Raw genomic sequence first — 12,051 nt, forward strand, 5'->3', positions numbered from 1 at the left:
CTCAAGCAGTGATGTTTTCGAAACGTCGCGCAGTTGAAGACTAGTACGCAATATCTTAAAGCTTAGTGAGAGAATCGTGTGACATCATATTAAAAAAGGAGCAAAAGAACCTCCGCCTTTTCATTTGTACCGAATTCATCAAACGATGTGCACCATTTTGATGAATTTGACGTAAAGGTGAAAACAGAAAGACAAGGCTTACTTTTTTGGTCTGGCTTGTTGTTTTGCTGCCTATTTTTCTTTTGCACAGTAATCTAATCTTAATTTCCGCATTTTTGTGTTAGTCTATTTTTATTTCTAATATTTGTCATTGTAGACGGGAGTATTTCCAGATGATTTCAGCTGATCTATCAATTTCGATTCTGGAGTGATTTTTTTTTTTTTTTTCCTTTTACAAATTTTGCAACATTTAGCAGAAAAAAAAAGTCAGAACATAGGTAAAAGACCAAAATAAAGAGCGATTTGGATTTTGGCTCAAAATTTTGAAGAATTAGGTGGAAAAAAGTAACAATACTGCATGACAAAAAAAGACGAGTTTAAAAAAAAAAAAAGATAAGGGACCAATGGATAAAAAATTTCAGGCAAAATAAGATTATTGTACTTGTTTTTATTATGTACTAGCTGAAGAGCCCGGCGTTGCCCGGGCATAGTACCTATCTGTGGGTCCCGCTCTCTTCCTTAACAGGCCCGCTCTACACCCGCCACCACGCTCTCTCCTGCCACAGCTCCGCTCTCCATCTGTCGTCCCGTTCTATCCCTCCGCAGCCACGCTCTACATCCATGTCCCGCTGTCCCTCCACAGCCCCGCTCTCTTCCTCCACAGCCCTGACCTCCATGCACCGTCCTGCTGTATCCGTCCGCAGCCCCGCTCTCCATCTGCGTCCCACTCTGATGCTTCGTGATTGGTTGGTGTCCCACTCTGATGCTTCGTGATTGATTGGTGATACACACACACACATATATACATTCACTTTTATATATAGAGATACCCCTTTTCACATGTAAAGCACCATGGAATAAATGGCGCTATAATAGTAATGAATTCTTTTTCCTGTAACATTACAAAAAAGATATACATATATACAGTACAGATCAAAAGTTTTGACACACCTTCTCATTCAAAGAGTTTTCTTTATTTTCATGGCTATGCAAATTGTAGATTCACTCTGAAGGCATCAAAACTATGAATTAACACATGTGGAATTATATAATCAACAAAAAGTGTGAAACAACTGAAAATATGTCTTAAATTCTAGGTTCTTCAAATTAGCCACCTTTTACTTTGATTACTGCTTTGCACACTCTTGGCATTCTCTTGATGAGCTTCAAGAGGTAGTCACCGGAAATGGTTTTCACTTCACAGGTGTGTCCTGTCAGGTTTAATAAGTGGGATTTCTTGCCTTATAAATGGGGTTGGGACCATCAGTTGCGTTGTGCAGAAGTCTGGTGGATACACAGTTGATCGCCATACTGAATAGACTGTTAGAATTTGTATTATGGCAAGAAAAAAGCAGCTAAGTAAAGAAAAACGAGTGGCCGTCATTACTTTAAGAAATGAAGGTCAGTCAGTCTGAAAAATTGGGAAAACATTGAAAGTGTCCCCAAGTGCAGTGGCAAAAACCATCAAGCGCTACAAAGAAACTGGCTCACATGAGGACCGCCCCAGGAAAGGAAGACCAAGAGTCACCTCTGCTGCGGAGGATAAGTTTATCCGTGTCTCAGAAATCGCAGGTTAACAGCAGCTCAGATTAGAGACCAGGTCAATGCCACACAGAGTTCTAGCAGCAGACACATCTCTACAACAACTGTTAAGAGACTTTGTGCAGCAGGCCTTCATGGTAAAATAGCTGCTAGGAAACCACTGCTAAGGACAGGCAACAAGCAGAAGAGACTTGTTTGGGCTAAAGAACACAAGGAATGGACATTAGACCAGTGGAAATCTGTGCTTTGGTCTGATGAGTCCAAATTTGAGATCTTTGGTTCCAACCACCATGTCTTTGTGCGACGCAGAAAAGGTGAGCGGATGGACTCTACATGCCTGGTTCCCACCGTGAAGCATGGAGGAGGAGGTGTTATGGTGTGGGGGTGCTTGGTGGTGACACTGTTGGGGATTTATTCAAAATTGAAGGCATACTGAACCAGCATGGCTACCACAGCATCTTGCAGCGGCATGCTATTCCATTCGGTTTGTGTTTAGTTGGACCATCATTTATTTTTCAACAGGACAATGACCCCAAACACACCTCCAGGCTGTGTAAGGGCTATTTGACCAAGAAGGAGAGTGATGGGGTGCTACGCCAGATGACCTGGCCTCCACAGTCACCAGACCTGAACCCAATCGAGATGGTTTGGGGTGAGCTGGACCGCAGAGTGAAGGCAAAAGGGCCAACAAGTGCTAAGCATCTCTGGGAACTTCTTCAAGACTGTTGGAAGACCATTTCCGGTGACTACCTCTTGAAGCTCACCAAGAGAATGCCAAGAGTGTGCAAAGCAGTAATCAAAGCAAAAAGTGGCTACTTTGAAGAACCTAGAATATAAGACGTTTTCAGTTGTTTCACGCTTTTTTGTTAATTATATAATTCCACATATGTTAATTCATAGTTTTGATGCCTTCAGAGTGAATCTACAATTTTCATAGTCATGAAAATAAAGAAAACTCTTTGAATGAGAAGGTGTGTCCAAACTTTTGGTTTTGAGCAAACTACAAACTTTTACCAGCTGATAAAGAAGGGGGATTATATATATATATATAAAACCCCCTTCTTTATCAGCTGGTAAAAGTTTGTAGTTTGTTCAAAACCAAATTTAAACAAAAATTAGACGACGGTCGCCGTCAAAAGTATGTGATCCCAATTTACTTCCAGGACCCCACCTGCAGGAATAGGTTGGCTCGCCCACTTTGAACACCCGGCCGCACAGCTGGGACGGTTTGTTTGCTTGCTCGAGCTTCGGTAAGCCGATGGCAGGATCCTCCCCGCACAGATACCACTCAAGCGCCCCCAGGAGCGCGTGCTGCGCCAGCATCTCCTCGTGATCGGTGACCGGATCGGCCTTTCTGCAGTAGACTTTGGGGACGTAGAAAGCGAGGTGCTGGTAGACTTCTTTGGGAAGATCGGTTGCTTGGAGCCATTTCTAGTTAAAGAGACAGAAAATACACCATTACCGTAAAAAGTCCATAAACAGAACGCTATATCAAACCTCCCGGGGGTTTGCAGTCAGGAATAATCCTATATATAAAGAGAGGGGTCCCGTGGATTTATCTCCAGAAGCTCCACAGACAATTAATTAGGTGGTGGTGGGCATGCATGATCTCCGCTTCATTTAGCCAGGGCTCTGCAAAGTCACCAATAAAAATGGATACCTTTTATTATAGAGATCTGATGTGGCCGTAGTGAGAAATCAAAAGCAGAAGAAATATGCAAATCAAGATGGAAGTGCACTGGGGGTGTGTCAATGTACATGAAAGCAGCGACGCCCCGTGCGCTATTCCAGCCTGATTTGCATTCTACTTATTTTTTGTTATGTATACCCTTTTTCAGATGTGAAACGCAATGGAATAGATGAAGTTATAATAATAATAATAAAAAATAATAATATTACCATAGTTCTGTTCAAGATTTGTTGACTGGCACAGTGGATCTCTACAGAAAAAAGGGGCAGAAGCCCAACTGATGCCCGACAGTACTGTAATATTGAAGTAAAATACATTCTAAATTTAAAAAAAGGTTTTTTAAAAAATTCCAAATATAAAAGTTTTAAAAAATTACACAAGTTAAAAGCTTTAAAAAATATTACAACTATAAAAAAGTTGAAAAAAAAAATTAAAATTGTAAAAAAAGGTTTTAAAAAATATTACAAATATTAAAAAAACTAAAAACACAGAAGTGCCACCTTCACCCCCCCCCCAAACACACCCCCCTTAAAAAAGGCAATCCCCTACACAGCTCCATAAGCAAAAAAATTTTAATAAAAAAAATAATGGGACTCAAATGAAAAAACTGAAACTAAAAATCCCCAGTTCACAGTTAATGTAATTTAAGAGAAAAAAAATTCTCAATTTTTATATGATAAGGGTATTTTCACATGTGAGGTTATTGCAGCTTTTTTTTTTTTTTTTGCTGCGTTTTACCGTAGCAGCAAAGTGATGAGATTTCAAAATTCTCTTTACCCCTCCACCAGACCTATCTATCAATGTCAATGGCTGCTCTCCTTTCCCAGTCCCGCACGCTCGGTGCCTTGGGGTGATCCTCGACTCTGCGCTCTCTTTCAATCGACATATCCAAGCCCTCGCCTCCTCCTGCCTCCTCAAACTCAAAAATATTTCGCGGATGTGCTCATTCCTCAACCACGAAACCACAAAAACACTTGTGCATGCTCTTATCTCCCGCCTCGACTACTGCAACCTCCTACTCTCTGGCCTCCCCTCTAGCAGTCTGGCTCCGCTCCAGTCCATCCTACACTCTGCTGCCCGACTAATCCACCTGTCTCCCCCCTCTGCCAGGCCCTTCACTGGCTTCCTATTGCCCAGAGGCTCCAATTCAAAACCCTAACTATGACATACAAAGCCATCCACAACCTGTCTCCTCCATACATCTGTGACATGGTCTCTAGGTACCTACCCGCACGCAACCTTCGATCATCTCAAGATATCCTTCTCTACTCTCCCCTTATCTCTTCCTCCCACAACCACATACAAGACTTCTCCAGTGGTTCCCCCATACGCTGGAACTCTCTACCCCGACACATCAGACTCTCACCAACAGCGGAAACCTTCACAAAGAACTTGAAGACCCACCTGTTCCGACAAGCCTACAGCCTGCAATGATCCTCGGTCTACTGAACCACCGCACGACCTGCTCTACCCTCACCCATCCCTGTAGCCTGTGAGCCCTCGCGGGCAGGGTCCCCTCTCCTTATGTACTTGTGTGTCCCTTGTCTTACACATTTTTATTATACCTGTCTATAGTTCCCCTTTTCACATGTAACGCGCCATGGAATAAATGGCGCTAAATAAATGCATAATAATAATAATAATAATAATTAACAATTTGGGTTTTTTTTTATTCCTAGGAGTCTTTTTGAGCTGCTGTGCGCTTCTCTGAAATCAGCAGTGTGTCAACTCTTCGAGCGTTTTTCAACCATACAAATGAATGCAAAAAAAAAACACCCGCAAGTAAAAAAGCTATGATAAAGTGTGAACAGACCCTTAGGTCTGTTTCACACTTCTGTAACAGACGGACCATGCTGGGATTGGAAGATCCCCGCCAGGTCTCCTCACCTAAGTGATTTGTCTCATAGGCATATTAGAAGGTCAGGCCGGAACTTCTGAACTGAGCAATGTCTCCTTCACCGACATCAGAGACTAACCTTAGGGGTCTAAACTGTTACTAAGCAAAAAACAAAAAAAAACAAAAAGTTGATTGCCCGCATGAAATTCCCAGGTGCATCGATCACCCCCAGACTTCATCTCCGATCTAAACACCCTGCAAAACTTCTGCAACAGTGGGAAAAGCTTCTGCAGCCTGGATAACACACGGCAGATCTGCAGGAGAAACGTCTGCGACTGCCCCATTCATCCAAAATCCATGCACCTGCTCCAGAAATGACCCTATTCACAAGCAAAGAATGGATTTTTCAGAAATGTCTGTAACTAATCTGCAGTGTGTGTGAACACACCTCGAGGCTCTCGCTATGGAAGACCAAGTATTTTCATGCAATCTGCAGATGGTACATTGATATTAATGGGTTGCGATAAAATTCTTCATTGCCCCCAACCAAGAAGAGCTAAAACCCTGCAGACTTTCTTTGTGTGCACTAGAATCCTGCAGACCGGTGACGCTGTACATGAGCAGATAGCATGATCAATAATACTGGCAACAGCTAAGAAAATGCCAGCCTTCACTAAAAGGAGCAACTACAGTCTATAAGCAATCATGATAAAATAGTGTTACATACCCAGCAATAGAGATGAGCAAAGTGATCCACACAACCCTGGTCCAGCAGCCACGCGGGTAGATCATGGGCACTGCACAAAAGCCCTGTGAACCAGGGTCCTCGTGGGTGCTGGACCAAAGCCCTGTGAACCAGGGTCCTCGTGGGTGCTGGACCAAAGCCCTGTGAACCAGGGACCTCGTGGGCGCAGGACCAAAGCCCTGTGAACCAGGGACCTCGTGGGCGCAGGACCAAAGCCCTGTGAACCAGGAACCTGCCAATTTTTCATACCTGCACATGTAGGTGCCCACACACATCTGATGAACAAAGGCCAAACTCCCCAATTTCTGCAGAACCTACGGTCCGTCCCCGTGTGTATGGGCAGAACATCAGGCCAAGAAAGGATAAGACACATTGGATTTCAAGATGTCCACCTATTTATTTTCCCAGCAGAGTCTGGCAAATACTAATTCCTCTCTACACAATGACTTAACAATTAACACAAAATTGTAAGATGTTCTGCAAATAGCATTTCATGGGGAAAACTGGCATCAGTATTAAACATAAGACCATGGAGATACAGGGGGTGGGGAGGCTTCCATGGGTGACTGTTGGCTAGCTGCGGGGCAGCTTTTAGGCTAGACTGTGGGCTGACCGAGGGGCGGCTTTCACGCTAGACTGCGGGCTGATCAAGGGGCGTCTTTCACGCTAGACTGCGGGCTCACCAAGGGGCGGCTTTCACGCTAGACTGCGGGCTCACCAAGGGGCGGCTTTCACGCTAGACTGCGGGCTCACCAAGGGGCGGCTTTCACGCTAGACTGCGGGCTCACCAAGGGGCGGCTTTCACGCTAGACTGCGGGCTCACCAAGGGGCGGCTTTCACGCTAGACTGCGGGCTGATCAAAGGGCGGCTTTCACGCTAGACTGCGGGCTCACCAAGGGGCGGCTTTCACGCTAGGGCTGACCGAGGGGCGTGACTAAAGTACTTAATTTGCAGCATAATGTTTACTTTTTTTTAATCTTAGCCCAATTTGTGATACTCATAAACAAGCACCATATAAAAAAAATTTGCATGCGTTTCATGTCGCCACAATGGTGTCGCATTGGGTTTACTAATCAAAAAAGGTGATGGGATGGTCACAGTGCTCTGATCCGGCAGCCACACACCAGGGTCCTGCAAAAATTTTTTGCTCAACACAAATATACATATGCACGCACACATATGTAGATACAATACAAGTCATATCCAAAACATACACACAATGTGTATATATCATACACATGTGCACATAGCATGTACACGGTGATGCTGTGGGTGCACATTACATTATATACACGACACACAACATCTGTTATTTATTGACCACATATACACACATCTCTGTGATTCATGGAATCCATCATAAAAGCATCTGACAGGCATCAAACTATGTGGTTTCAGAGGTAATAACAAAACCACGCCGCTCAAGATCAGGAAATGTCCACATAGGTTGGATCCAGAGCAGATTGGCCAGGTAGAAATTTAAAAAAAAAAAAAACCAGAATTGTTTTCCAGGGGCTGCATTGTGGATGACATTGAACATGGAAATATATCAATGCAAACTTGCCCGCTGAAATCTCAAAATATTAATCCATCCTGAGGATTTCTCTATTTTTTAAACAAAAAAGGTAAAATCTGCAGCTAATTAGGTCATCAGGACATGACCAGCAGGGAAAGTTACACATATGTTCATACAGGAGAACTGAGATTATATATACAGTATATACGGTAATAGAGAGAGAGAAAATTAGGACTTAAGAAAAATATACTATATATAATCAAAATTCCAGTTATGAGTTCCTGCTCCTGTACATACAAGTCTATGCATTGGGTTTATTTTGGATACATGGCTATGTATAGTGAGTGACGTTCGTATTACATGACATATCAATTAGACTATACATATCCATGCACCCAGCTAGCTATTACGGTATATATATATATATTATATATATATATATATATATATACACACACACATATATATACACACACACTATAGTATATACACACATATAATCAATTCAAATTCAAGGCTTTATTGGCAAGACCAAATAAACATTAGTTTTGCCAAACAATATGCATATACGATAAGGAATAGGGAGAACAGGGATAGGGACTGTAGGAACGATGGATGGGGCACATACAGGGTGGGGGCTAAGGAAGTCCATGGCATATCATAGTTGTCTTTCCCGCAGCATATGGCAGTGCTCACATAGTGCACTATCTCCACTCCGCTCATTTCTTTCCCCAACAGGATATATATTTTCTCTTCCTCTTTGATGGAGTTGAAATCCGGGAAGAGATTGCATAGTCTCCTGAAATGAGTGTCCCTCACTGCTGAGTACTTGGTGCAGTGTAGCAGGAAGTGAGTCTCATCCTCCAGGTCACAGTGTGGGCACGGTCTGTCCTTCCGGGGCTTGTAGCTCTGTCTGTGCCGGCCTGACTTGATGGCCATATTGTGGGCACGGAGTCTGTATCGGATCAGGATCTGGCGGTCTCGGGGCGGTCTCTGGGAGTTTCTGCAGATATGGAGCCAGTCTGCAGACTCTGGTACATGGTCAGTTTCTCCAAGACGCTGATATCGTTACTCCGGTCACTGACGTACCTCTCCTGGCCCTCGTCTACCATCCTCCTGATTCTGGCTTTTGTCAGGCTGCAGTAGTTGATGTTTCAGTCAGGTTGGATTTGGGTGAGCTTCTCTTGGGTCCTGGTTTGTTTGGTCCCCTAATATGTAGCAGGGATTTATGATGATGAGAGATCGGACTGATAATATGTCTTCAGGACTGCTAGGTGCAGTGGGAATCTTCCCATCTCAGTCTGACAGGCACTGTTGGTGGTGCTCCGATGCACCTGGAGAAGGGGCTTAGAGAATTCCAGGTGGAATATTTCTGCTGGACTGGAATCGCACCTTGACCAGTCTGGGTAGGTGTGAGGGCCCCAGACTTCACTGCCGTACAGGAGGACTGAGGCGATGATGGCATCGAAGATTTTTAGCCAGACCCTCACTGGTGGCTTCAGATGGCAGAGCTTCCTAAGGATGACATAGAAGGTTTTACATGCCTTGTCCCTCAGGGTTTCTATGTCTTGTTTGAAGATCCTGGACTGGTAAATTTCCAGGCGCAGGTAGATGTATTTGTCCATTCCTGTGAAAGCGCAGTTGTTTAGCACAAATGAAGATTGCTGGCCCGATCTTGGCTTTCTCTTATGGAACTCCATGATGTTGGCTTTGTTTCGGTTGATGGAAAGTGCCCATGTGGAGTTGAATTTCTCCAAGATATTCAGGTTGTCTTAGAGACCTTTCTTGGCTGGTGACAGCAGCAGTAGGTCATCTGCATGCAGCAGGAATTTCACCTGGGTGTCATGGAGTAAGAGACCTGGTGCCTCAGAGCATTCTGGAGAGGTGGTTGCTCGTTGGTGTAGATGTTGAAGAGTGTTGAACTTAGGCCAGGGTCACACGTGCGAGTGGGGCGTGAGTCTCTCGCATCAATACCAGGCACTGCCACTGACACTCGGGACCGGAGTGTGCAGCTGTATAGAAATACATGTAGCTGCACACTCCAGTCCCTAGTGCCAGCGGCAATGCCAGGTATTGAAGAGCGAGATTTCTCGCATCACATTTGCAAGTGTGACCCCGGCCATAGGGTGCAGCCCTGTCTGACAAAGCGGCTCTGCTGGAAATAATCTGTTCTTTTCCTCTTCACCCTCACGCTGCAGTGGTTCTCGGTGTAGGAGCTTTTGATTACATCATAGGTCTTTAGTCCTATTCCGCTCTCCAGCAGTTTCAGGAACAGACTTGGGTGGCATACTGAGTCCAAGGCCTTTTTAATGTCTACAAAACAGGAATATCTCTTCCTATGCTTTGTATCGTGGATGTGGCTCTGAATAAGGCTGTGCAGGGTGTAGATGTGGTTGGTGGTTTGGCATGAATCCTCCTTTGCTTTTGCTGAGGACATTGTGTTCAATGAGGAAATGGAAGATCCTCTAGTTCAGGATATTGTTGAACAGTTTTCCCAGATTGCTGCTGATACATATGTCTCTGTAGTTGGCAGGTTCGTTCCTGTCCCCACTCTTGTTAATGGTTGAGATGAGACCTTAGTTCCAGGTATGAGGGAAGTAGCCGACACTCAGCACAATATTAAACAGTTTAGCCATTGCTGCCTTTATATCTGGTGGGCTGTATTTCAGCATTTCTGGTGGGATTCCAGCTAAGTCCTTCCTTTGGGATGTCTTTGTAGAGGTCACTGAAGTACTGGAGCCAGATATTGCAGTTTTAGATATGGATGTTACTTTTTGTGTCCATGTGGTTCCATATTTCCCAGAAGTTGTCTTAGAGAGCGTCTTGGCGTTGGTTAAGTTGGGTGGAGATGTAATGTAACTCTGCTTCTTCCTCCTAAGGATGGTTTTGTATCGCTTTTGTATGGTGTCGTAGGCATCCCTCAGACACAGGCGTTTGGGGTCTCTCTGATTCTTGTTTGAGGCCGTTCTCAGGGTCTTCCTTACGGCGTTACATTCTGTGCCAAACAACCATTGATCTTTTTTTCTTTTGGCCTCTTGTAGCTAACTTTCTTTTTTAAGGTTGGACAATTTGACCATGGTATAGAATATACGCTATCATTGAGGTCTTTTGTAGTTTGACTTGTACTTGTAGTAATGGTGGAGAATCATCTAAATTTTGGGTCTGTTTGGACCAGTTTTATAGCCAACATCTTGGACCATTTACAGGATGGCGGCAAGTTTAAGAGGCTTCTCTGCTGAGGCTTTTCTGTTGATGATTTCTTTGTAGATTTCATGTATAGAAGACGTTAGATGTGATTTGTTTGTGGGGTGACTATTAAGATATTTCTCGGGTTTATGTCTGTAATGGCATAGTCTACTACACTCCTTCCTACATGGGAATTTAATGTACACCTTCTTAGAGAGTCTCACTTGGTGCAGCTCTGGCAAAAATTAAGAGACCACTGCAAAATTTTCATTTTGTCTTTTTTTTCTCTTTATAGGTATATTTTTGAGTAAAATGTAAATTGCTCTTTTATTCTATAAACTACTGACAACATGTCTCCGAATTTCCAAGCACTAAATTTTGTATTTATTTTCAGAAAATGAGAAATGGTCAAAATAACAAAAAAATACAGTGCTTGCAGATCTCATATGCTAAGAAAACAAGTTGATAATAATATAGAAACAACAATACTAATGTTTTAACCCAGGAAGAATTCAGAAATCAATATTTTGTGGAATAACCATGATTTTTAATCCCAGCTTTCACGCGTCTTGGCTGCTTTCCACCAGTCTCTCACACTGCTTTTGGGTGACCTTATGCCACTCCTGGTACAAAAATGTAAGCAGTTCTTCTTTGATTGATGGAAAAACCAGTCCTCAGAGTTGGGGAACATTGCCTGAGCAGATGGAATCAACTCAAGACTTTTCAACTCCTTTGGCATGGCTAAACGTTATTTTTTCATTCCTATTACTTTTGGGATATTACTAGCACTTGTTTTGCCATCCAGCTTGTCCTATTGCAAGAGGATTGTGATCACCACAGCAGGGTTTCTTACTTTCCTTCGTTAAATAAGATTTGGTTCAGGTGATCACCTAATCAGAAGCACATTAAGTAGAATGAGGTGTACTCTGGTTGGAATTCAACTGACGCTGGAATGGAATGGCTGCCACACATGGAGAGAAGCTGATTTTCATAAAACTGTGCAGTGGTCTCTTAATTGTTGCCAGAGTTGTGCATATGCGCATATATATATATATATATCTGTATCTCCATACAGTGTATTATACATTACAGGCACATTTATATAAACATGCATATAAAAATATATATCCATATATAAATGGACACACAAATATATATATATATATCCATACACAAAGTACAGTGTGTTACACATTATAATACTTGCACAATTTTATAAACATGCATATGCACACATAACAATATATATCCATACAGTGTATTACACGTGTGTATATATACATACACACACACCTATATTTTAATATATATATCTCCATACACATCAGATTGCACACATAAAATGCTATGATATGCCCCCATTCACCATTCCTACA

The 12,051-nt window shown here is 43.0% G+C and overlaps 1 protein-coding gene across 2 annotated transcripts in view; it reads right to left on the reverse strand.

Annotated features, from left to right (window-relative positions):
- The window catches only part of UBR2 (ubiquitin protein ligase E3 component n-recognin 2), a 173,155-nt gene that overhangs the window by 160,483 nt on the left and 621 nt on the right, over positions 1-12,051 (reverse strand). For both annotated transcript variants that reach the window (XM_073553434.1, XM_073553433.1), the window contains exon 2: positions 2,873-3,132. In XM_073553434.1, the coding sequence (XP_073409535.1) occupies positions 2,873-3,132 (260 nt within the window). The remainder of the gene's footprint in view (positions 1-2,872; positions 3,133-12,051) is intronic.

Source organism: Dendrobates tinctorius, unplaced genomic scaffold (genome assembly GCF_039654945.1).
Source record: "Dendrobates tinctorius isolate UK_male_01 unplaced genomic scaffold, ASM3965494v1 ptg000201l, whole genome shotgun sequence".
Lineage (NCBI taxonomy): Eukaryota > Metazoa > Chordata > Amphibia > Anura > Dendrobatidae > Dendrobates > Dendrobates tinctorius.